General features: G+C 34.4%; 5 protein-coding genes across 8 annotated transcripts; 2 read left to right on the top strand and 3 right to left on the bottom strand.

Annotated features, from left to right (window-relative positions):
* Positions 1-3,222: 3,222 nt before the first annotated feature.
* On the bottom strand, positions 3,223-5,702 carry LOC108859926 (probable polygalacturonase At3g15720). The gene is made up of 8 exons (XM_018633824.2): positions 5,566-5,702; positions 5,322-5,456; positions 5,079-5,240; positions 4,798-5,005; positions 4,527-4,608; positions 4,235-4,343; positions 3,824-3,946; positions 3,223-3,713 (listed from the first exon to the last, which is right to left on the bottom strand). Exons 1-8 carry the CDS (start codon positions 5,686-5,688, stop codon positions 3,294-3,296), a joined length of 1,362 nt encoding a protein of 453 aa, XP_018489326.1. The 5' UTR covers positions 5,689-5,702; the 3' UTR covers positions 3,223-3,293.
* Positions 5,703-8,937: 3,235 nt separating this feature from the next.
* LOC130512546 (protein LURP-one-related 12) lies at positions 8,938-10,654 on the bottom strand. The gene is made up of 2 exons (XM_057010644.1): positions 10,341-10,654; positions 8,938-9,508 (listed from the first exon to the last, which is right to left on the bottom strand). The coding sequence occupies exons 1-2, from the start codon at positions 10,584-10,586 to the stop codon at positions 9,110-9,112; spliced, it is 645 nt and encodes a 214-aa protein (XP_056866624.1). The 5' UTR covers positions 10,587-10,654; the 3' UTR covers positions 8,938-9,109.
* A 4,979-nt stretch (positions 10,655-15,633) lies between these two features.
* LOC108863388 (phosphatidylcholine:diacylglycerol cholinephosphotransferase 1) lies at positions 15,634-18,888 on the top strand. 4 transcript variants are annotated; one of them, XM_018637797.2, is made up of 4 exons: positions 15,634-15,753; positions 15,937-16,276; positions 17,480-17,617; positions 18,478-18,888. In XM_018637797.2, the coding sequence occupies exons 2-4, from the start codon at positions 15,977-15,979 to the stop codon at positions 18,805-18,807; spliced, it is 768 nt and encodes a 255-aa protein (XP_018493299.1). In that variant the 5' UTR covers positions 15,634-15,753; positions 15,937-15,976; the 3' UTR covers positions 18,808-18,888. The 4 variants fall into 4 exon arrangements, with proteins under 4 accessions (XP_018493299.1, XP_018493300.1, XP_018493298.1 ...); XM_018637798.2 differs by having other exon boundaries at positions 15,697-15,822; XM_018637796.2 differs by having other exon boundaries at positions 15,699-15,836.
* Positions 18,889-19,596: 708 nt separating this feature from the next.
* LOC108863389 (protein POST-ILLUMINATION CHLOROPHYLL FLUORESCENCE INCREASE, chloroplastic) lies at positions 19,597-21,511 on the bottom strand. The gene is made up of 8 exons (XM_018637799.2): positions 21,352-21,511; positions 21,132-21,240; positions 20,962-21,046; positions 20,804-20,882; positions 20,413-20,526; positions 20,194-20,306; positions 19,965-20,075; positions 19,597-19,870 (listed from the first exon to the last, which is right to left on the bottom strand). Exons 1-8 carry the CDS (start codon positions 21,422-21,424, stop codon positions 19,748-19,750), a joined length of 807 nt encoding a protein of 268 aa, XP_018493301.1. The 5' UTR covers positions 21,425-21,511; the 3' UTR covers positions 19,597-19,747.
* A 367-nt stretch (positions 21,512-21,878) lies between these two features.
* Positions 21,879-23,813, top strand: LOC108863387 (palmitoyl-monogalactosyldiacylglycerol delta-7 desaturase, chloroplastic). The gene is made up of 5 exons (XM_018637793.2): positions 21,879-22,476; positions 22,568-22,708; positions 22,801-22,941; positions 23,221-23,327; positions 23,418-23,813. The coding sequence occupies exons 1-5, from the start codon at positions 21,952-21,954 to the stop codon at positions 23,617-23,619; spliced, it is 1,116 nt and encodes a 371-aa protein (XP_018493295.2). The 5' UTR covers positions 21,879-21,951; the 3' UTR covers positions 23,620-23,813.
* Positions 23,814-24,657: the final 844 nt, after the last annotated feature.

Here is a 24,657-nt window from a genome sequence, read left to right as displayed (position 1 = left end):
ATATTTCTATATAAAAATGATAACTTTCAAAAATAACATTTAGAAAAGTTTTATTAAAAGATAAAACTTATTGATCAAATATTCAAAAAGAATACTACTCCTTTATCAACAAAAATTCTAGTTTCCTAATTTCTAAATCACAATCTCAAATCCACAATATTCTCTATGAAATGATAACTTTCCTAGCATTTATTAATTTTTTTTTAAATACAACCTATTGATCAAAATTATAACGAATACTACTCATTTATCAACAAAAGTTTTAGTTATCCTAATTTTTAAATTACAATCTCAAATCTATAATATTTCTTTATAAAAATGATAACTTTCAAAAATAATTTTTTTAAAAAATATTTAATGATCAAAAATTCTAAGAAATACTACTCATTTTTCAAAAAAAAATCTAATTATCCTAATTTCTAAATCACAATCTCAAATCTATATTATTTCTCTATAAAAAATGATAACTTTCCAAAAATAGCAGTTTAAAAAATTTATTTATAATACTACTTATAGATCAAAAATTCTAAAAAATACTACTCATTTATCTAAAAATATCTAGTTATCCTATTTTATAAATCACAATCCTAAATCTACAATATTTCTCTAAAAACTATAATTTCCAAAACAGCATTTTGAAAAAGTTTAGTTAAAAAATACAGCTTATTGATCAAAAATTCTAAAAAAATACTACTCATGTAACAACAAAAATTCTAGTTATCCAAAAATTTAAATCACAATCCCAAATTTACAATATTTCTCTACGAAAACGATAACTTTAAAAAATAGCATTTTCTAATAAAAAAACTATTTAAATAGAAATAGGTTATGAAATGTTCAAAACCCTTCTTAGATGTTCCTCGAATGATCTTGCTAAATTTTTTGTAATTTTAAAAAAAATAGCTTTGTTATTTTTAAAACATGTTTTGAAAAGTTGAAATATCTGAACGACAGAACGACACAATCCTCGTCGGGGCTTGAGTCATGGAACAACGAACGCCCAAGTTTTGCAGACACATCTAAACCATATTAAATCCTTAACAGGAACCCTAGCGAGTATTTCCACCACAAACGAACGCCAAGTTTGGATGACATACCTTAACTAAACTGATGTCAGAAAAAACGTTATGTCTCTCTCTATTATTTTTTTTTCCAACTGAAATATTATTAACCAAAGTATGTTACAAAGGCCAAAAAAAAAACGGCCCAAAGATTAAACCCAAATCGGACGGTCCAAAAGCACTAACCGAACTCCTAGCCCAAAACCAAAAGACCGAGATCTAAGCTTCACCGCCACCGTTCCACGTGCCACCGCAACCCCGCAATGACACGTGTCGACTGCCGAAGCTTGAACATCTCAAACGACTGGAACTCGCCGCCGGGGCCGGAAACCACCCTTTCACCGGATCGCGAGTCACCAACTCAAACTCAAAAGGAGGTCGACGCTGAATCAGACGGACAAAACACCCCAGAATCATCGGGACAACATCACGACCACCGACTCCACTTCTAACGATTGTATTAGAGGGATAGGATTCGGGGTCTTTCACCAAGGGCCCGACCTTCAGAGATCTTCAAATCGGCTACACCGAGATCGCATCTGAATTCGGCCACCTTCCACCATAACGAAACACCTCAGCTCGAACGCATCTATGGGAATCGAAAGCCGGCGACCACTACCGAGAAGGAAACGGCACGGTCCCAGAGTCAACCGCCGGCGAAACACGATGAAGAAGCCACCGTTTCCTGGAAAGCCGAAGGAGGACCACCACCGAATGAAAACGTGCATGGCCGCAGTCTAAGAAAAAACAAAGAAAGAAAAGAGATTAGAGACAGAGGCCGGACCGGCGGTGGCTAGAGCCAAACCCGCCGGCCGGAGACGAGATTTCCGATTTGAAAAACTAGAGAGAAGGCGGAGCTATAACTCTCTCATTTTTTGTTTTACCAGTCCTCTTATGTCTCTCTCTATTTATAGCCAAAAGGTTGTCAAATATAACCTAGGAATAAAATTTTCCAAAATCTTTAATTGCGCAATCGGTTTATGGAATATTCATTTGAATTGCTGGTTAAACCAGCTTTACCCAGTCGTGACTCTCCTTTTTAGTGTCCTCTGGTTTCTCTCTTTCCTTTTGCGAGCTATTAATTCCTTTTATTTAGCTCCAGTTTTTCCTTAGCACAAACATAGAATTAGGCGTGGGCATTCGGAGTCCCAATCGGGTTTCGGTTTTATCCAATCGGGTTTCGGTTTTTCGGGTTTATCAAAATCAGCCTCATTCGGATTATTTAAAAGTTTGGTTCGGGATCGGTTCGGATTCTATCGGGTTCGGGTCGGGGTTAGTAAATCTTCAAAGAACCGATACAACCCAATGTACTTTCGGATTCGGGTCCCAATCGGTTCATCGGTTTAAAAATATCTGATTTATACCTACTTTGTAACCAAAACATAAGTAAAATTGGTTTGTTTTGGTTTCGAATACCTAATTTGTAACTTTTTGTAACCAAAACATAAATAAAATCGATTTAAAAATAAGAAAAGAACATCAACCATGATCATTTAAAATCAAACGAAAACTACGACCTCATGAAATGAGAAACATTTTTTACTGAAAACAAAATCTAAATCTAAATTTAAATATTTCAAAATTCAACAGCCAACTTTAATCATCAATCTTCATGTATTATAACCACCAACCTTTAAGTAATAGATAAATATTTCAGATGTTCAATATATCTTAATGTATTTTGAATACATATTATGAATTGAGATTATGTTTGGTATATATTTTTTTGGGGTTTTGAATGTTTCGGGTTTTATCGGATATCCATTTAGATTCGGGTTCGGTTCGGGTAATACCCATAACCCGAAATACCAAAACATAAAATCCATTCGGTATTTATGTCGGGTTCGGATCGGTTCGGATTCATTTTTATCGGATCGGATTCGGTTCGGATTTTCAGGTTCGGTTTATTTGCCCAGCCCTACGTAGAATATAAAGAAAGACAATTTTGATCAAAAAAAAGAAAGGCAATTATTTATTTATTTTAATTACCAGGCTAATCTAATCATATAATTTTTTTTTGTAGTAAGATACAATCGTCTAATCTCGATGGACAATCTTCACATTTCCATACATTATAGGGATCTATGTGAAATTCATATACATAACCGATCGAACTAAATCAAACCAAAAAACAATTAAACCGTACACGCCGTATAAATGCTTGAATCTTGGTTGTGACAATAATTTATCATGTCGACTTATGGACTATGTGTTTTGAAATATTTGATTAAGCTAAAACATATATAAAACCAGAAAGATAAATGAAGTTAATACTACATTAAAAACTCTGAGTCGTTTCCCTCCGCTTCCATAAACCCAAAATGGATCCTGCATCGGTCGTGTACTTGGTTGCACTGATGGTTGCGGCAACATACAAGTTTGTTCCGGCAACTCCGCCAATGATAACATATCTGTGGAAAGTGCTAAACATTCTAAACCTGGTACGGCAAGAGTGGACACACCTCTCACGTTTAAGCACTGTCCTTGTGCGACTTGTCCTGATCCTGATGATGCTGTTTCTATTCTCACATCTTTCATAATAATCTCGGTGCATGGTACAGCCTCGCTACACCTAAAGTCAACTCCGTACTCTGACTTGGACGTACCCACGAAATTACTATACACGACTTTGCTTACTTCCACCGCCGATGACTGATAAAAGGGACGAAAACCAATTACATTTTATCATTATGAACAATCTCGTGGTCGGAGTGTAACATATCTGTTTATGTTCTAATCAAATCTAACTTCACAGTAAGTACCTTATCATCTGTGTTTTTCTCAGAACCTCCATTGTTGTAATGCTGATCGATTATGATCGGGTTTTCCACGTTATCTAGAGTAATTCCATTGAAAGTAATCCTTCTTGCGTAACCTGATCCTCCCTGTATATTATCAGAAAATTTATCAAAAATAACCTTTTCTGATGATTAAATTACTAAATGATTAACAAGAATCATTCTTGCAACCGGGGATTCTAGCTCAGTTGGTAAAAGGTTCACAGCTGTGAGTTCCGCCACCTGGGTTCGAATCCCGGCCACTGGGGAATTAACATTTCGGCATCGCCAGAGACAGAGGACCGACATATGGCAACACGTGAACTAGTCTGGACCACTTCGGTGGGGCCAGGATACCTCTGTATAATTCAAAAAAAAAGAATCATTCTTGCGTACCGGCCAGGTTTTGATCCGAGCTCCATTCGTAGTTCCTCGAAAGTTACAGTTCTGGACACATACATCCTCCACTGAAGCTGTCTCTCCATCTTTCCCCAAGCTTCCTATGCTATAATATATTTCACAATATACATTATTCTTAAAAATCATAATAAATAACATTTTTCACTCGCCTTTTTAAATGTAATGAATAACATCTTTCACATGAGTTTTAGATATGTCATAATAAATCTTGTTCACATGTTTTTTTTAGTTACGTCAGTTTTCAGTTGGACATTAATCGGTTATAAACCTTATTCCATGGCCTGGTCCGCAATCTATACCGGAAACTCTGATGTTAGACGTCCCCGAGTTTATCGCAATGCAATCGTCACCTAGAATCATTACAACGTCATTTTCATAACGAACCGATGATGAATAATTATTGCAGATGAAATTATTGGATGTGAAATTCGAGGGACCGTTTATTTCGACATATATATTTACGTTCATACATCATCCCGTTTTAAAATGAGTTTTTCTGCGCCTTTCCAAATTAAATAGTTTGAGAGACGGTTACATACCGGTGGCGATTACGCAATCCTGGATGATAACATTGGATGAAGCAGCGACGTCGATTCCATCAGTGTTAGGACTTGATTCCGGTGCATTTATCCGGAGATTTGAGATGCTCACACCGTTACAATTGTTTATGTGAATGTGAGCCTTTGCACTATCTACGTGCGTTAGTCCACTTAGTCTAAGGTTGTTGCAGCTCTTGAACTTCAATGCCTTAAATCACATAAAATAAAGCTTAAAAAAGTTTCGGAAAAGAAAAAAAAGATAGCCCTAACGTGATCCTTACGGTTGGTCTAGAGCTGCCTTTGTGTTCCCACCAGCTCGAACCCTGGCCGTTGATTTCACCGTTGCCTTCAACCACAAGCCCTTCTATGTCTGAGAAGAGAATCCATTGATCTTTGTCTCCTTCCCAGTTCCCTCTACTTGATGCAACCATATTGCCCAAAATCTACAATTAAATCAGTATATTCATCATCAATGTCAAAATAATAATCCATTAATAAAAAAAGAAGAAGGAAAAACAGAGTACCTGAACAGCAATAGGGGTCGATTTGCAAGAACCTTGAAACTTCAAGGGCTGTAACACAAATGTCATCCCTGCCGGAACGATAAGCTGCCCATCCCCTGTCCCGCTACAGACAACTTCCCAGGCTTTCAAGAACGCCTTCCAAGAAAAAAGAATACAAGATTTCAACTCTTTTTTTTTCAAGATTTCAGCATTATGATCATTTGGATATATGAAGAAATATTTGTTTACATTATCTATCTTTTACCTGAGAATCGTCTGTAACTCCATCTCCAATTGCTCCGTATTGAGTAACATCCAATGCTTTCGAAGATGTAAAGATATGGAGAAAGAATACTGAGAAATTTAAGATCCACGTCTTCTTCTGCATATATTAAGAAGAAAAAGAGTTAAATCATATATGATTCAATGTATTTACTATTTAAGAACATATATTATTGAAGCTATATATATATATATCTACAAAGAAAAGAGGAAGCAAAAGTTTTACCATGTTAAACGGATATTTTCCTATAGTAGCAGACAATGTGTGAAAAAGAAATGGAATGAATAGATGAATACGTACTTGTACGTTTTGATTTCTTAAAATAAATAATGCATGATGATAACACTAAATTTCAAATTAATTACTTACGGTCATGGCGCTGTAATTAATTAGACTTTAAAAGTGTATCATCAAAAAATACTATTGTATCTCTCTTACAAAAGTTAGTAAACATGTTCGTCAAAATTCAAATATAACAAAAGGAAAAGGAAATGAGTAAATACAAATGTACAAAGAAAATAAATAAACTTTACCCTTAAAACACATCGTCGATGTAAGCCGTAGTATACGTGACAGTCCATTCCAGGGAGCAGCAGCCTATATAATCTAAATTGATATGTGGGTGGACAGTGGATGCATATATATGTCTCAAGAAACTTGCTTTTGCTTCTTTTTCTGTTTTTGGTTTTGGTTTTTGTCTATTTTTGACTTCGTGTTTTGCTTTTAATTACTTTTGTGTTAGCTTCGGTTTGGGTTTTTTCTATATTCCAGTTTCCTATTTTTTTATTTTACCTTTTTGAAAAAATATATACAAAAGTAATGTTGATTAAAGTTAAGAAGAAGTTTCAAAATCATGTACTTGTTTTGTAATAAAAGAACAAGGAAAGCTTAATGCTTACAAGCTTAAAAGATGACTACTTAATTGTCAAAAAAATCTTGCTTAAAGTCCTTGCTTAGTTTTTTTAAATTATTGTTTCAGAGTACTTAGACCATGTTTATCTCTGAACCCTAAATGGGATTCTTTCTTTTTTGTTTTCATTTTTTTTCTCAAAAAAAAAAGTAAATAAATAAATCAATCGTGGGCCACCACATGTCAGTAGGGTCCACGATCATGAACAAACTCAACCAATTTCGTTTCTTCTTCAGACGACTTCTTTCCTTGGTTCTGCCAATTTCGTGGGCCCCCCACTCTCTCTCCTCCTTCAAGACACCTCCAAATAATCCCGATAAACCTGCTCTTACAAGTTTAATTTTAAAAATAATTTTGCTTTTCCAATATATACATGTCTAAACACCAATGAAAGCAGAATGTTAGACAACCAGGCGTAGCTCACATGACAACATCAGGAGCTGCACTAATTCCAACAGCATATATTTAAAATATATGATGATCTCTTTTTTTCTTGGGCAACTCAAAATCTAATCTCTAAAGTTTTTGTTTCTTCTAAGAGATAATTTTCTTTTAGAATCAGATGCAAATGCAATCAACACAAAAGGAAATGGGTCTTGTGGGCTTTTGTGACCACAAGGTAATAGAAACAGCCCGAAAGTTTAGAACCGGATGAAACAAAAAGTCACTTTCATTTCTTTGCGCTTGTTTTAATAATTACACAGATCTTATGATTCATTGTTTGAGATGGTCATTATGAGTGGAGCTCGCTCACTCTATTCTCATCTGATTAATATTCGTTATAGTAAATTTTATGGGTAGTTAACAAGGATCGGTTTTGATTTCGATCAGTTTGTGATTTGATGATGTTAAACCATTGCTCTGCTTCGATTTCGATCAGTTTGTACAAGTTTTGATTACAATAATGAGTTTGATATTGATCTTAAATATCGTGTTGCCAGATCCATGGATTCCGGATGACACTCTGGTACGAACACATGGAAATGCTGGATGAGACCTTCCTTGATCCCTCAAGCTTGGAATATATAGAAAAAGTTAACCGCATTTCTGATAAGTAATCGGACTTGTATACTCAAGTGAGTCACTCGAACATGACCTTCCTGGTCACTTGTTACGCTAGCGAAGGCGCGATATCACTGAGCTTCCAGGATTCGAGTTCTTCTCTGTTTTATGTATTAGTATCTCGGTATTATTTAATTGACAAACCAAGTATAAGAGTGGGAGCAAGTAGTAAAGAATATGCCTTGATCTCTCTTCCCTTATACTATTGTTTTATCAAATCTTATTCGTCCACCTTTTTTTTTTTGTCGCTGAAATGAACCCAAAACCATGGCTCAAATCATAATGTATGTTACAAAGGGAAATGAGCTTGAAAAGCTTTTTTGCTAAAACATAGAAGTTGTAAAACCAGAACGAAACTGTTGCAAAATCAGAAGAGATCGATCGGATGTCTTTCACAATTCCAATGATTTCTTTTGACTAGATGTTGCCGGAGATAACTTCTGACGAGCGTTAAACGGTCGGAGAAAACCTTGAGTGCTGAGAACTCCAAGGTTAGCGCCATGCAAAATAGAATCGAGTTCGCCTCTGCAATAAAGATTGAACTGATCATGCTTTCTAAAAACCGAAGTCCTAGTTGACTTAAATTAACATTGAAGAACACAAACGGTGGTTCAGAAGCTGAATGTGAAAGCTCTCAAACTGGGCTATGTGAACCCGTAAAGACGGGAGGGTATCAACCTGAACTTTTCGAGATCATGTTTGACATTTATCATTTTGTTCACTTCTTTGATGTAATCTCTTTTACCTTTATCTCTCGTACTTTCAACACTGAGGCAGATTTTGTGGCTAAATCTGCACTCGCAATATCTGTAATGAACTCCCCTTTGGGCGAGTAACTCTTGACTAGAGAATGAAATGCTTTGTTTGCCCAAAAAAAAAGTGAACCCGTAAAGACAGACGTGAAAGGCTCTCCAAAGCCAGAATTTAGACCAGGTCCACTAAATTCAACACAATGACCTCTTTGGTAACACGCTTGTGTTTGAGGACGGAGAACGGAAGACGTCGATGTGACGGAGACAGCTTCATTCGTCCACCTTCTATTTATGTATTAATATTCCTACGCACTCTATGAGCTTATCTCAACTTACAGTCTTACACCTAGAATAAAACCATTCTCGAATCAATAGACTTATAAAATTTCCACTTGGCATAAGCACATGTTTAATGTTACTGTACAGTAGAGATTACGTGATTGCATCTGATATATATTATATATATATATATATATATGTTATATGTATATGATAATAAAATGAGTACTTCGAACAACCATATTGCAACTAACGCCATCTATATTAGTTACGTTTATAAATAGTTATAACGTATGATCACATTATTATTTCTAGAAACAGTTTATAATGGTCAACGTATGAATCTAGATCTACAAATCAAAAATTTAAACAGTTTCTGTATATATAATAAAATTAGTTGACAAAATAAACTTGTAAAATATCACATATATATAGCTAGTCAACAAATTTCTAGAGACAGGCTATAATATGCAACGTAGCAACTTTGTGTGTTTTACTTTTACACAATGATACACAAACAGCTTCAAATGTCCTCTACAAAAGGGTGCACCTGTTCATCACCAATCTCAACTGGATCATCACCGTTGATCTGGTCAAGCACAAGGACCAAACCCATCGCGAAAGCACCGTCGAAACCAGGTTTAATCTCTAGAGTGAACACATCTCGTCCAAGCATCACGTTCGTTGACGCGTCCACTTTGCGTTTGATCTCAGCCACAGTTCGCTTCTTCGTGTCGTGTATGAGACAGCTTCGTTGCGAGAAGTCACCATCTATGGTGTACTCTTCTCCTGTTTCGTCGTAAACCTCTACTTCCATCGTGCACCGTCCGATTATCGACGATCTCCGGACACTGAAGATCGGTTTCTGGCCATCTGATCTCTCCCCGAGAAAACCTTCCCATCTCTGGTGAAGAGTCGGCCTCTGATCATCAAAACATACAACCAAGCAACAAACGAGTTGACTCAGTATCATCGTGAACTGATAATTTGGTATAAAGACTGTCGATTTTTTGAACAAAAAAAATAAAATAAGACTGTCTCGATTTGGAACTCGACTAAAACAAAAGGTAATTGATTAGATTTTGTGTACCTCAAAACAATTTGTTCAGATTCTTTTATAACAAACAAAAAACTTCATCGAATTTTAGCCAAAACCCCATTTAATAAATCAGCCAACTTTTTACTCAATGCAAAATTTCGAAATGCAAGATATTTTTCCAAATTATCAAGAACAAGAAACCAAAGCCATCAATAAAATATCCTTACCAAACAATCTATCTACTCGACTACTCCCAACTGGATTTGTTCACACAGACCATTTGTTTTTATGGACTGCAACTCATTGGCTTGTAATAGATAACGGTCCAAAAATGATCATGTTTAATAATAATACTATCTCAACATGAACTTGTCTACATTGGTTTCTCTACATGGACCAGTAGTCCACTATAACCCAATTCAATATAAACTTAAATTTAGTCAATTAATTTGCAATTTTCAGAAAAAAAATCTGCAAATTTTGATTTACTGTTTTTGTTTGTTTTTGATTTTCTTTCATGAATAAATATTTTTTTGTTACAAACCCATCTAATCAGAAACCAGTGCAATAGTTAATTAATTAATATGGTGTCCGGTGATTACATGGGTTTTTGTTACAAAACCCATCTAATCAAAAACTTTATTTGTAATCACCAGAGATTATGATGGATAGGCTTAAATAATTATCAACTATAATATATGCAACTTAATTTTACCTTTCGTTTAACGGTGAGGAGACAGTTACCGGTGACGTCCATGAGGACAAACTCATCGTCATCTCTTGTGCCGGGTCCGTATGAATCGACCCTAAAGATGATATCGCCGTGACAGTCGTAGGCGGCGAAACCATCACCGGTGTGGAACAGAGAGGTTTTGCAGACGGTAAGTGGTTTGTCTTCTTCGTAGAGAAAAGCTTTGTCAACCACAACTCTTTTTTCACCCATCTCTTCAACTAATTCCATTCTTTTTTTTCCTTTGGTGGAAGTTAGATTTTGTGGTTTGATTAACGAATGATTATGATATGGACACTCTTATCTTCCTTCCCAATGCTCCTATTTATATGGATACACGCGCGTGACGCGTATATGTTTTCTTAATTATGAAATATCTCATTCTTCGTTGAACAGAAAAAAAAAAGAAATATCTCATCCTTCTTAGTCTAAATTATTATTGGCCAGAAATAAAGTCGTATGTATAATAGTTTTAATAACATGCTATGACTTTCTTTGTATTTTCACTGTGTTTAAAAAGAACATGAGATGACTTTCAAATGTTATTTTAATATTTTTGTTTTGTTTTGTTTAGACTCAAGTTTAAACCATTTTTAACTTTTTACACGTGAAAAAACCACAATTTTATACCTAATATATCACTAAATATTCGATACATACTATTATACTAATTTATATAACGGTGCAAAAACATATTCAATTCTTTATAATATTCAAATTTCATACACAATACATTCGTTTGGTACCAACCTATAATCACCGTTAAATAAATAATATATTCATTTGGTGCCAAAACCCTCCGTTAAATTAAAAAGTCTGTTACAATAAATTAATATTCTTATTTATTTATAATCAATTATGTTAAAACACTGTCGTTTTGGTATTTATTTTAAAAACCTAAGTCCGTATCACAAAATCAATATAAGTCAACCACAGAGCTAACGACATCATTTAACAATACTTTTACAGCATAATATATTAATACCTATTTCGGATCTGTGTATTATAGAGAGCTGATTCCTTCTTCCATGGCTTCTCAACTCATCAACACTTCAAGTCTTCAACCACCCTGCCACAGTAAGAATCAATGCTTTTGTAATTTGAATCCATTACTGAATCTCGATAGGACATCTCTAAGGAATCTAATCAAACTATGTATGAAATTTGAATTTTATAAAAAAATTTAGTATACTTTTACAATGCAATACAAATAGAATATGAATTGAACATATCACATAGCAGAAAATTAATTGCTATGAATATTCATTACAAATTTGTATATAGGTGCTTTAGCCTTTGACATTGTTTAATGTTTTTTGGTCTATAAATGTTTGATGTATTCACAGTTAACACTGGCGATTTACTTCGTAAAGATGTCTGATACACTTTACGTTTTAAATGAATCTTTTGTGAATTATTAAACGATGCGTCATATCATGAAAAAAGAGAAATCAGAAAACGATGGATGTGGTGGATGGAATGTAAACCAAAATCTGTATCATCGTGAGATTTTTTTTTAAACACTATATCATAGTGAGATCTATTCGTACGTTAATAGAATTTTATTGAAGTTAAGAAATAACGAATCAAGCAAACATCAACCAAGTCCCAAATCCTAGCCTCTACAATTAACAAACACGTCTGATTAGGTGACGATTAGACATACACATCTAGTCTGGTTATGTGAAAACACACCTTTTCCGTTTTTAATAGATGATTTTTAGAAAATAATGATTCAAATTATGTAATATTCTAATTTTAAATATGAAATTGTTAAATTTTCAATGATATATATTATTTATATTATATTTTTATTTTATTGATTGAATTTTGATTAAAAATAGTTAATAATATTTTTGTTCAGATAATATGTAGAATTAAATATTTCTTTAGTTTTTATACACAAATCTAAATCGTCAATTAATAATGAACGAAGAGAATATATCTGCATCATCATTCATTGGATAACATACACTCCATATTTGAATGATTACATGATTTACATTCTGCAAACTATTGAATAATTTAATGTTCATCTTAAACATTTTAATGTAATTGTTACTTATAAAAAATTATTCTTCACACAGCTACATTTCATATATTATTTTACAATGTTTTAACTTTTATGTATGCTTATTGTTATGATGATTGATGATACTACTGAAGACAAGAAACCAAAACTTAAAAAATATTGTTTATTTGATCAAAAAGGAAGGCTACAACGGGTAAAAGTAAAAACAAAAAATCTAATTATATCTGTTTGTTTATTGTAAAAGTAAGTCAAATGTGTTATCATCTATTTATAGCAGAAATAGTGTATATATTTAAGATTGTGAAAATTTGTATATATTTTAAATTTTAAAATATTTTTATTTATGTATAACTTTTTTTCCTTTTATCATTGGACATGGTTTTTTTCCAATTTATTCGGCATTGCATATTTGTTTTTGAAAAACAGAAATTACAGATTCCTCGTGTTGATAAAACCGATGCGTGACATATTGTTCTTTAACTATGATTTCTTCTGTGTTAATTTATGTCAAACAACTACTATACATATGGGGAAAATACTGTGATTATATGATCTTAACATAATTAAAATTCTTGTTTATGTTCAAAATTCATTTATACTTTTTTTCTTAGCCGACATGTAACAAACTAAATGTCTTCTTCTCTGTTTTTTTCAACAACTACACTATTAGGGAGAGACGTGCAATAGATATCTTTAAAAAAAATTTGAAAGACGATTTGCGCCCAAGGAAATCATAAAATCCTCAATGAAATAAACATTGTTTATACACATTGTTTATACACACACCACTAGCATCTATTCATGTGAACAGAACTAGTTATTAGATTATGGTAATCTCATACTCTTCTCCATCTTTTTTTTTTGTGTGCGCTTCTCATGTACAATATTGTATTTGACATATAAAAAAAGGGAAAATTCCTTAAAAATACACAGACTAAATTTTCTTTACTGAAAAAATATACGAACTTTTTAGACTTTCCGAAAAATACATAAACTAATTTTGGTTATCTATAAAATACACGAACTTTTGAATTTTGCAGGTTTTACACATTAATTTTAACGGTAAACAGTGACTAATAGAATAGTTAGACGCCGTTAGATGACGTTAACTCTAATTAAAAAATTCATGTATTTTATAGACAACCAAAATTAGTTCGTGTATTTTTCGAGAAGCCTAAAAAGTTAGTGTATTTTTTCAGCAAAAGAAATTTAGTATGTGTATTTTTAAGGAATTTTCAAATGGAGTTTGGATATTTCATATCCTATTCAAATGCTAAATATCTGGACCAAATACAGATCCAAAATTTTATATTTGTAAACTTCCGGTTTGGTTTTGGACCAAATATTTTCGGATCAGTTTCGTTCCAAGTTTTTGAATCCGGCTAAAATATCTAGACCTAATCTTGACATTTTAGCCGAATTCAAAAACTTGGATTGGAACTGACCCGAAAATATTCGGTCCAAAACCAAACCGAAAGTTTACAAATATTTGTTGGATCCAAAACTCTTCTACTTGAAAGAATGGAAACCAAAAAGAATTGATCCGAATAGACTTGGGCCTAATAAGATCGACACGAATAGATTCAATCCGACAAGATCTTTCTCCTAACAATTTTGTTATTATTTTTGCAATATTTTTTAGTTTTGTTTTTGTAACAGAAACATTTTTAATTAATATGAAACTTTCAATGTAAAATTTAGAGTTGTTTGTGAATTTTTAGATATATATGATAGATTTCGACTAAATTGGACTCAACAAATATTTGTAAACTTTTGGTTTGGTTTTGGACATAATATTTTTGGTTCAGTTCCGATTCAAGTTTTTGAATCCGGCTAAAATGTCTAGCCGGATTCAAAAACTTGAATCAGAATTGACCTGGAAATATTCGGTCCAAAATCAAACCGAAAGTTTACAAATATAAAATTTCGGACCTGTATCATGTGATAGAGAATGTGTTTTTTTCAGTGTCTTTGGGTCGGGTTTGGGCCGTTTTTCTCCAGATCTGGATTTTTCAGATCGAAAATATTTGGTCCAAAACCAAACCGAAAGTTTACAGATATAAAATTTTGGATATGTATTGGGTCTAGATATTTAGCCTCTGAATAGTATATGAAATATCCAAACTCCATTTGAAAATTCCTTAAAAATACACATACTAAATTTCCTTTGCTGAAAAAATACACGAACTTTTTAGGCTTCCCGAAAAATACACGAACTAATTTTGGTTGTCCATAAAATACATGAACTTTTTAATCAGAGTTAACGGCGTCTAACGACGTCTTACTATTCTGTTAGTCACTGTTTACACCGTTAAAATCAAGGTGTGAAACCTTCAAAGTTCAAAAGTTCGTGTATTTTATGGACAATCAAAATCAGTTTGTGTATTTTTTAGGAAGCCAAAAAAGTTCGTGTATTTCTTCAGCAAAAGAAATCAGTCTGTGTATTTTTAAGGAATATACAAGTAAAGCCCAACAAAGACAGAGAGAAGAGAGAGAAAGTAGATCGGTCGATCTGACCGACGACGGTGGCCTCTTTCAGACACGCCGTTGGTCGGGTTTTGTTTTCCGCTGGTAATTTCGTTAGTCAATCCATTCCATCCTCTTTTGTCTCCGGCGGCGCACTATCTCTTCGGTGGCCGGTCGGCTCTTATCCCCGTCGCGGTTCCTGTTTAAATAAAGGAGAACGGTCGGCTTAAGTATCTGCGTCGCTATATCTTTCGGTCGTCGGCGGTTTTGGTTTTTATTTTTCTTTCCCTTTTGTTTTTTTCTTCTCGATCTGCTGTAAAATTTGTTTGAGTCGGATGAGATTTCGACTCTTGTCGATTGTTGCTCTCCGAAAGTTTAGAAGAGCAGAGGAAGAGTTCTATGGTGGGTGTGATGGATCTGGAGTCGGAGGAGCAGTGAAGCTCCTGACGGTTTATGGTGTTGTTTTCACGCGTGCGTTCCTCTAGGTGAGTGTGATGAAAAGAGGTGGAGGAGATCTCGCGTTGGTGATTGCATCTCTCCTTTAAAGCTAGCACCTGAGTTGAGGTTATGGCGGTGAAGAAGATAGGGAACGGTGGGACTCCGGGATGGTTAGAGACTCGGAGCAGTGGTGCATGCGGCGGTGCCGTCTCAGTTGCTAGGGTTTCTTCTTTTGGGCTTTCGGGTCTTCGGGTTTTGGGCTTTCGGGCTTGTCTTTTGGTTGCTTGGAATGAGCTGTAGTATATGGACTTTGCCCCTCTTGTATTTCATTGGACTCGATCCTTTTGATTTTAATAATAATATTCGACGGGAAAAAAAAAAAGCCCAACAAAGACAGATGAGAAAATAGCAAAGACTTGCGTAAACGTCGCTCTCAAACCTCATCTCATACTCATCGTTTTCGTATGAGTTTTTGTAACCCAAACAATCTTCCTTTCTACAGTTTATAATATAAGAAACAATACGTCCTTCGTAATCTCCGCATCGTATCTCTTATATAACTCATCTCTCTAAACATAAAAAATGTTCCTCTCCGTTAACTCTAACGGTCATGTCAACTAATACCGTCGTCCCTCTCCGTCGCAGATCTAACGGATATCACACTAACGGAGTGGCCTTAAACGGAATGGAGAACGTTGTCAAGAAAACCGACGACTGCTACACCAACGGCAACGGAGGAGGAGGGAAGAGCAAGGCGTCGTTTCTGACGTGGACTATGCGTGACGTTGTCTACGTGGCGAGATACCATTGGATACCGTGTTTCTTTGCGGTCGGAGTTCTGTTCTTTATGGGCGTTGAGTACACGCTCCAGATGGTTCCGGCGAAGTCTGAGCCGTTTGATATTGGGTTTGTGGTCACGCGCTCTCTGAACCGTGTCTTGGCGAGTTCACCGGATCTTAACACCCTTTTAGCGGCTCTAAACACGGTATGTCGTATGAGTTAATTTAGGTTAAAACTATATTTAATGATTATCTTTCAATTCCTTCATGCCTCACCTAATATTCTTTTGAACTTAATGCCCCACCTAACATTTTTGTATTTTTTCTTTATTATTTAATTCGTAGTACAATGAATTAGTCAAAATAAAATAGGTGGGGTTAGCGATGGATATACATAAATCTCAGATCTTTTCCTTTATTTTGTGTGGTATTTAATCCAGCTGGAGTTTTGCTTGCATGATATTTAAGAGCTGATTTGAGTTTAGTACTCAATTTTTTATAAAAGATACATGTTTTACAAAAATAAATTTATTTCAAAAATACATTTTTATGTATTTTTATTAGGTAATAACGTTAAATGATAAATTTCAAAAGTTAGTTATACTTATTAATCGTTTATTAATTTAATTTGTGAAAATAGATAATCATAAAATATGTATTTATAATCAAATTAGTATTCCTTTTGTATCATTTAAGTGGTGTTTAAGAAATTTTATTTTGCTTTTTAATAAATGATGTTCTCATAATTCTAAATAAAATTTAATGTCATTTGAAATTTGTGACCAATTAAAAATATATATTATATTTTTATTGGTTGAAATATTTAGTTTAATGTTTGTAAGCAAGATAAATTGCATAAAATTGTATTTTTTAATCTTTGTGAAAATCCTTAAACATCATTTAAAATGATACATAAGAAGTATATTTTCTTAATAAATGTAGAAACTCTAAAACATATATATTGTAAAACACAAATAGTAGGTAGTTCGTGGGCAAAATGTATTTAATGTAATCTCAGCTATCAAAGTAGTAGTACAATCTTATTTTTATATATTTTCTAATAAGTGTAGAAACTCTAAAACATATATATTGTAAGACATCTCATACTGTAAACACACAAAGAGTAGGTAGTTAGTGGGCAAAATGTATTTAATGTAATCTCAGCTATCAAAGTAGAAGTATAATCTTATTTTTAACAACTGCCATTTTTTTTTGTTTGTTTTCTTTATAAAGTAGTTGTACAATAATAGATTAGATTGCTTTTAACTTTAAAGTTTCAACTCAATGAAAAGAGACACATGGTGATGAGTTGGAGACATGATCAGACATGATCACATGCAATGCAAAGAGATTGGTTAGATTCGATTTGGTACTTGTAACTATTTAATATTTGTGGATGGTGGGGACAGGTATTCGTCGCGATGCAAACGACGTATATTGTATGGACATGGTTGATGGAAGGAAGACCACGAGCCACTATCTCGGCTTGCTTCATGTTTACTTGTCGCGGCATTCTTGGTTACTCTACTCAGCTCCCTCTCCCTCAGGTCCCCACTCTTTACATCCCTCTCTCTTTTCAATGACTACATATAAAAGACTGTATATTATACTACCTTTAGTAATATTATATTGATATTGTAGTAAATATATTTAATTATGTCAAGTCTCTAAATATTCAAATTTTAGCAAAAAAAGTCTCCAAATATTGTTGGACATGTGATTTTACCTTGGCCGTTTCCATATAGAAAACAGTTGTAACTTTATAGGCCCCAAATATTTTGAACTTTTTATTTTCATCATAGCAAAAAAGTATGTATATATATATGTATTGCACCAAATAGATGTAACTATGTGGTCCCTATATACTGTTGGACGTGTGATTTCCCCTTGGCCTCTATCGTATAGAAAATAGTTGTGATTACAGTCCCAAATTATAATTTTTTAATCCGGACATCTAAACTACAAAATTATGGTTTAGCAAAACATCTGATTCCTTAAAAAAGCAAAACAATTTGATTTATGAATATACGATTTATAACTTTAATTTATAGGGTTAAATTATTTATTATTTGTGTCAAATTTTATATTGAAATACTAAATAACACTTTGAAAGAAGAAATATTTAAATGACAACTTATTTTGAAATGGAAGGAGCAATCTGGTTGTTAGCATAGACAGGGAGGGTAATTTGCAGTAGATTGTATTTACTGTTTTGTTTCGTTTTGTTTTTGTTTGCTACCGAGTACCGAACCTTTCTCTATATATAAAAAAATGTTCCACGGGATGATTGACTGGACATAAATCACACAGTCTCAATTATCTGCGTTCTACAGTTCTAGTTAAAAAAAAAACTCTTTTAGTGTTCTAGGAAACAATGATTAATGTAATTATTTGACTCTTTTTACAGGATTTTTTAGGATCAGGAGTTGATTTTCCGGTGGGAAATGTCTCATTCTTCCTCTTCTTTTCTGGTCACGTCGCTGGTTCAATGATCGCATCCTTGGACATGAGGAGAATGCAGAGGTTAAGACTAGCTATGCTTTTTGACATCCTCAACGTATTACAATCGATCAGGCTGCTTGGGACGAGAGGACACTACACAATCGATCTTGCGGTAGGAGTTGGAGCTGGGATTCTCTTTGACTCTTTGGCCGGGAAATACGAGGAGATGATGAGCAAGAGACAGAATTTAGGCAATGGTTTTAGTTTGATTTCTAAAGACTCGCTACTCAATTAATCTTTTGTTTTCATTTTAAATGTTTAGTTGAACTTCAACATATTTGGTTTAGTTAAAGTCTAATGAATTACATTTATTTCTTTCAAATGACTTCAATCGTATAGGGTTTCATTAGTTGAACCTAACTAAATGTGTACGTTATTGTGAATTATAGGAGTGTATTTTGTGATCTTCCTACAACTATTTCATTCAATTCGATATTAGGAGTTGCATGTGAGTCCATCTGAAATTCATAGGCTCTTTCTACAACTTAACTAAAACAGATAAAATCATTGAAAAATCATTATATTCGACTGAATGGTGATTCTATAACATTTTGATATAAGTATATAATTAAGAGTATTCGTGTTTCAAAAAAAATATAATTAAAAGTATTCAAAATTGAAAATCATTCGACCATACTTGTATTGCGTAAACTGCAATTTGCAAAATCTAATGATACAAAAAATCCGGCATTAAATTATTAATGTACTTTCTTCACCATTTTTGGTGCAACATGTGTTTTGTTTTCCACGAGTAGGTCAAGATGGTTTTCGTGTAAGTTAACGGGACAGGTACACCAATCCATGATCATTAATAGTAGTTTGGTCCAGGGGAAAGCAACAGGTCGTAATATATTATACCTTGTCTTTTTGTTGAGAAAATTCTCCAATATAATGTACTTAGTTGTGTTCCAAAAAACATTTTAACAAAACAATAATAGTGTACTTAGTCTCTAAATATGTTAGTTCAACTAATATATGCATCAACATGATTAACTAATATTCGGTGGCTTAGAAAAAAGTCGGATAGTTAAAGTGTAAAGCTCTTATATAACTATACAAAAACTAACAAGTGACATTTATCGTATTCACTTACCACATCCACATGCATACATATTCAAACTCACACTGATATAAACATATCTGTGTTTATATATTTACATGAATATATATCAGTTCTATTCATCAGAATCGGATAACTCCAGAGGGCAAGAACCATCATCAACATTAGCCAACGGGTTGAAATGTTCTGAATTTGTATCCATACACCCAGGAACGAGATCTAGATTGCATCTATCACCCTGAAAGTCATTCATAAATTAAAAACTTAAATATGTTAGAAACATATAGTCTAACAAACGATTTATATTTTTATATAGTTGGTGAGATACGTACTCCTTCGACCGTCAAGTTGGCAATCATTGTGCACCGTGTCGCAACAATGTTGGAGTCAGGAAATATTGCTCTCTCGCAGGCTCCATCTTGACTCAACTCATTCGCTAGACCCTTTGTGACCGATTGATAAATAACATTGGTAAAATAGAAATTATGATTTGAATAAAACTCTTTTAAACTTTTTGAATAAAACTATGGAGTTGAATACAAAACAAACTGTGATATATACCTCATTGAAGAACTCAATAGGTTTGTTTTGCCATCTCTTAGGGACTTGGAACTGAAGCCTGTATGGACCGTCCCAGTCGACACCATTGGTGAACGAGAATATCAAATTCACAGCTGAAATCATTCATAGGAATATATAAATATCAAACTGCACTACTATAACAATTTTGTCACATAAATTATAAATAATGATATTGATTTGATTGTACAGAAAACGGACCGTGCTTAGGAATGCAAATCTGCATAGTGTATATGGGAGAATCGGCTTTGCCTCGATCTTTTTTAAGCATTGCTCTTGGTTCCCCACCACACATGATTGGTTGGTTAAAACCTCCTGCACCATTGGTATTCAATTGAATCATTCAATTTCATTTTTTCTGTCATTACATAGATTGGTCTATGTAGCGTCAGACTAGTTTAATTTGGCAAGAAGTTACTCACAAGTCATAGTTTGATGTAAAACTAGTGGACTAATAAACTCCATGACTGATGAGTAGTATTATAACAATCAAGTTGCTAAAAAAATTTATACCAAAACGGTCCCTTCACTGCGTCAGCTCATTGGACACATTTAGAATAAAAGTTTATTATATGTTGTATGAGAAGCTCACCGTTGAAAGCAACCCCATAGTCCTCGTTAGGAGTGAGTTCAGTAGCAGCTGGGTTATAGAAAAGTTTCAACTTTTCACCCTAAATTCAAGAAAGTTTTATAAGAAATCTGAGTTAAGGAGTGTTAGCTTTGAGCTTATCAAGGTCTAGAGAAACTTACTGCGGTTGGAGGAAGACCATTCATGGTTTTCCAGTACACTGGAGCTCTCCCCATCTCGAACATTGCCCATGAAGGAAGCTTATATCTACAGAATGAATCAACTATGTTTAATTTATACTAATATAGTTATATCGACCAAAAGTGACAGGAAGAACTAAAAAGGGTCATACTCTTTGATCTCTTCGAGGGGGGCAAGAGTCGTGGCAGCAGCTTTTACTTGGAGATCAAGCTTCCTCGTTGGAAATCTCCTTTGTAGTGGACTAATTGTTGAACTGTAAACTATATATTATTTAAAAAGCTTCAGTGACTGATTCTAATATAGTATTTTTTATTTATCAAAAGAGCATATGCAGTATATAGAATTACATATGTTAAGTGTAAAAGACTTACAGAGACTGCGTTTAGAAGAAATAGGCTGGGAAGGAGACGCGAAAATAGCGGCGGTGTTAGCGACTGCAGCCATGGGAAACCGATCTGATGAGAAGCTCTTCTTGATGGTAGACGGAAGAGCAGTTGATATATGGTTTCAAGATAAGGATTCTTTGGCACCACAAATACATATATCTTCAAAGATTTTTTTTATCACACCAGATGAAAACAAAAACTTGCAACTCTCACATAGAAAAATCTTATTTGAATTGTTGGAACATTTCCCTCTCTTATTATGGGCCAAAACCATAAGCCCATTTAAAGGATAACCAACATAAGCCCAACACGGAAAACTCACAAAAACAATTGGATTGGGGTGATTTGTAAGTTTCTGATAAATACAAGGGCAGATCAGTAAAAAACAATAAAATTTGAAGAGAATATCCGCGGTTTAGTTCACTTGTGAACTTTTTTTTTGTATGTACACAAGTGAACTTTTTTTTTTTTTTTTTTTCTTTTGGTGACAAAAAAAAAAAAATTCAAAAAGACAGACCTTGTCTTGTATACGCGAACGTAGGGTTTAAATCTCTTCTCTTCTTTCTCTTGGCTATCACGTCGACAATGGCTTCTCTTTTGACTTCCCCACTAACAAAGTCCAAGCCTTTTTGCCTCTCTTCACCTCCACGAACTCTAACCACACCACCGTCGTTAAACCTCACCAGAATCTCTCTCACCCACAGCCAAAAGCTCGCTCCTTTCAAGCTCCCGAGCCTCGTCTCCGCATTCTCTGAAAAGGGTCCGAAGCGAGATGTCACCGCATCAGCTGCGGAGCCGGGAGATTACAGAAGGATAATGCTATCTGATGTGATGGTGAAGAAGAAGAAGGATACGGTGCCGTGGTGGGAAAGAGAATGGTTGCCGATGGACTTTGGAGCTGTTGCTGTGGTGTTGTCAATGCATGTGCTTAGCCTTTTGGCTCCGTTTCAGTTTAACTGGAGAGCTGTGTTGGTTGCTTTTGGGCTTTATATCGTTACTGGGCTTTTTGGTGTTACTCTATCTTTCCATAGGAATCTCTCTCATAAGAGCTTCAAGCTTCCTAAATGGCTTGAGTACTTGTTTGCTTATTGTGGGACTCAAGCTCTTCAGGTCAGTGTGTGAATTGGAAACCTCTCATTGGTTTTGATGATAATGTAGTTTGGTCTGTAGAAATGATCGATGTTGTGTTGTTGTCTATCAGGGCAACCCTATTGATTGGGTGAGTACACATAGGTACCATCATCAGTTCTGTGATTCAGACAGAGATCCTCATAGTCCACTTGATGGGTTTTGGTTTAGTCATATGAATTGGATGTTTGATGCCAATACTATCACCCAAAGGGTAAGGATTTGTTTTTTCTTTGTCAAGGACGTACGTGTTGTTTTATCACTGATCTAGTGTTGTGTTTTTTTTTTTTTTTTTGATGTTTCAAGGTAGGTGAGCGTAATAATGTTGGAGATCTAGAGAAGCAGCCGTTCTATCGGTTCCTTAGATCTACTTACATTTGGCATCCGCTGGCTCTAGCAGTTGCTCTATACGCAATTGGAGGCTTCCCCTTCGTTGTTTGGGGGATGGTATGTTCATTTTGAGTCTATCACTGTTAATTTTGTGTGTGGCTATCAATTTTAATTTTCTGGCCACGCAAGTTGTGTTAGTTGAACAAAGAGAGAACCATAAGTAAACGTGTTTTGTTTCTTGTACGAAAATATCTCTGGCTCATGCTCTTCTTGTGAATGTTTAATGACTTCTGTTTGGTTGCCCTTAGAAGTGAAACTACACTGATAACAACCTTTACTTCTTGTCCCTTACGTTTCTAATCTTTATTGTTTTTTTTTCTTTTGAGAGGATTGCAGGGTGTAAGAATAGTATGGGTGTATCATATAACTTGGTTAGTAAACTCAGCTTGTCATGTATGGGGGGAACAAGCATGGAACACTGGAGACCTGTCTAAGAACAACTGGTATACTTACTTATCATCCATCACCTCCTTAATAAAGTCAATCGTTTGAGAGGGTTATATATAACTCTTTTCTGAGTTATGCTGTTACAGGTTGGTAGCAGCTCTTGCGTTTGGAGAAGGATGGCACAACAATCACCATGCTTTTGAGTTCTCAGCTAGACATGGCCTAGAGTGGTGGCAACTTGATATGACTTGGTATGTTGTTAGATTCCTCCAAGCCCTTGGATTAGCAACCGATGTTAAGCTGCCATCAGAAGTTCAGAAACAACGAATGGCATTGACTAGTGACTGATCTTAAAACTACGTGGTTACGACCAGTATATAATCAAAACTGTACCATTGGCGCTATGATAGTTCAAAAAGGGGTTTGTGCTTTTTTTTGTGTTTACATAAAAAGGTAATATATGTCTGTGCAAGAGACCGTATGTGACAAACTGATCAAGAATTTTAAATTACTATAGTTACATTCAATACAAAAGGATAATAATAGATGATAAGAATGTTGTGATAAAAAGAAAAGATGATAAGAATAATCTCAAAAAGAAACGATTTAAAAATAAAACAATCTAATTAATGGAAGACACTACGGCTTAACCTTTTCACCTACTAGCTAGGAATAAGACAACACATATAACCTACAAGGCTACAATCGCAGAGCTCTCTCCCAAAATGTATAAGTACTAACTTGGAAGGCTGCATGACTGCATCATGGTGCAGAGCTTGCTGAATCAGTCTTTTTTTGGTGCAATTGCTGAATCAAACTTCACCTCACCTTGGCTATTGATCTGATCCGGTTGCTAATGAAGAGCAGAGCCAGTCCTAAACATAACGAGATGAATCATTCAACTATGGCTATGATCCCCCAAAAATTTGTTAATATTATGTTATATTATTTGACCCATAAATAATTAAGAAAAATATATGTTTAGTAATTGTCTCAAACTCTATAAATTTCATGGCCGACTCTTATTAAAGACGGTTGGTCCTGCACCGTTTTCTGGTGGTGGGACATTATGCACCTCCGTTCTATTCATGGTATTTGGATCACGACGTGAAGCCCACCATCGGTTAGTCTAACTGAAAATTGTATTCGTGCGACATTCCACTTTTGTGATGACCGCAGCTTCGCATGTATGGAATTGGAAACTAAGCTTTGGAGCAATAGATATCTTTCCGAGAACAAATGATACAAACTCTTTTGTATCACATGTTTAAGGTTTTTACACATAAATTTTTTTAAAAAAAAATATTTCGAAAACAAAATAACATGTATCATGTTCAGTCGATAATAAAAATAAAATCTGTAAAAAGATATGCATTGTAAATTGAA

This window comes from Raphanus sativus, chromosome 5, assembly GCF_000801105.2.
Source record: "Raphanus sativus cultivar WK10039 chromosome 5, ASM80110v3, whole genome shotgun sequence".
Taxonomy (NCBI): domain Eukaryota; kingdom Viridiplantae; phylum Streptophyta; class Magnoliopsida; order Brassicales; family Brassicaceae; genus Raphanus; species Raphanus sativus.
Note: the sequence above shows the minus strand (reverse complement) of the source record. Positions and strands in the feature narration are given on the sequence as shown.

What these genes read in the sequence shown, in the direction of transcription:
- LOC108859926 (XM_018633824.2), bottom strand. Translation starts at nt 5,688, where the DNA reads ATGCAGAAGAAGACGTGGATCTTAAATTTCTCAGTATTCTTTCTCCAT. An exon ending in GAGTTACAGACGATTCTCAG is followed by an intron (nt 5,457 to 5,565) that starts GTAAAAGATAGA and finishes TTTTCTTGGAAG; the next exon opens with GCGTTCTTGAAAGCCTGGGA. An exon ending in CTCGGATCAAAACCTGGCCG is followed by an intron (nt 3,947 to 4,234) that starts GTACGCAAGAAT and finishes GATAATATACAG; the next exon opens with GGAGGATCAGGTTACGCAAG.
- LOC130512546 (XM_057010644.1), bottom strand. Translation starts at nt 10,586, where the DNA reads ATGGAATTAGTTGAAGAGATGGGTGAAAAAAGAGTTGTGGTTGACAAA. An exon ending in TCCTCACCGTTAAACGAAAG is followed by an intron (nt 9,509 to 10,340) that starts GTAAAATTAAGT and finishes TTTGATGATCAG; the next exon opens with AGGCCGACTCTTCACCAGAG.
- LOC108863388 (XM_018637794.2), top strand. Translation starts at nt 15,902, where the DNA reads ATGTCAACTAATACCGTCGTCCCTCTCCGTCGCAGATCTAACGGATAT. An exon ending in TTTTAGCGGCTCTAAACACG is followed by an intron (nt 16,277 to 17,479) that starts GTATGTCGTATG and finishes TGGTGGGGACAG; the next exon opens with GTATTCGTCGCGATGCAAAC. An exon ending in CTCAGCTCCCTCTCCCTCAG is followed by an intron (nt 17,618 to 18,477) that starts GTCCCCACTCTT and finishes CTCTTTTTACAG; the next exon opens with GATTTTTTAGGATCAGGAGT.
- LOC108863389 (XM_018637799.2), bottom strand. Translation starts at nt 21,424, where the DNA reads ATGGCTGCAGTCGCTAACACCGCCGCTATTTTCGCGTCTCCTTCCCAG. An exon ending in ATGGTCTTCCTCCAACCGCA is followed by an intron (nt 20,883 to 20,961) that starts GTAAGTTTCTCT and finishes TCTTGAATTTAG; the next exon opens with GGTGAAAAGTTGAAACTTTT. An exon ending in GATTTGCATTCCTAAGCACG is followed by an intron (nt 20,307 to 20,412) that starts GTCCGTTTTCTG and finishes GAATGATTTCAG; the next exon opens with CTGTGAATTTGATATTCTCG.
- LOC108863387 (XM_018637793.2), top strand. Translation starts at nt 21,952, where the DNA reads ATGGCTTCTCTTTTGACTTCCCCACTAACAAAGTCCAAGCCTTTTTGC. An exon ending in CCTTCGTTGTTTGGGGGATG is followed by an intron (nt 22,942 to 23,220) that starts GTATGTTCATTT and finishes AGAGGATTGCAG; the next exon opens with GGTGTAAGAATAGTATGGGT. An exon ending in GACCTGTCTAAGAACAACTG is followed by an intron (nt 23,328 to 23,417) that starts GTATACTTACTT and finishes ATGCTGTTACAG; the next exon opens with GTTGGTAGCAGCTCTTGCGT.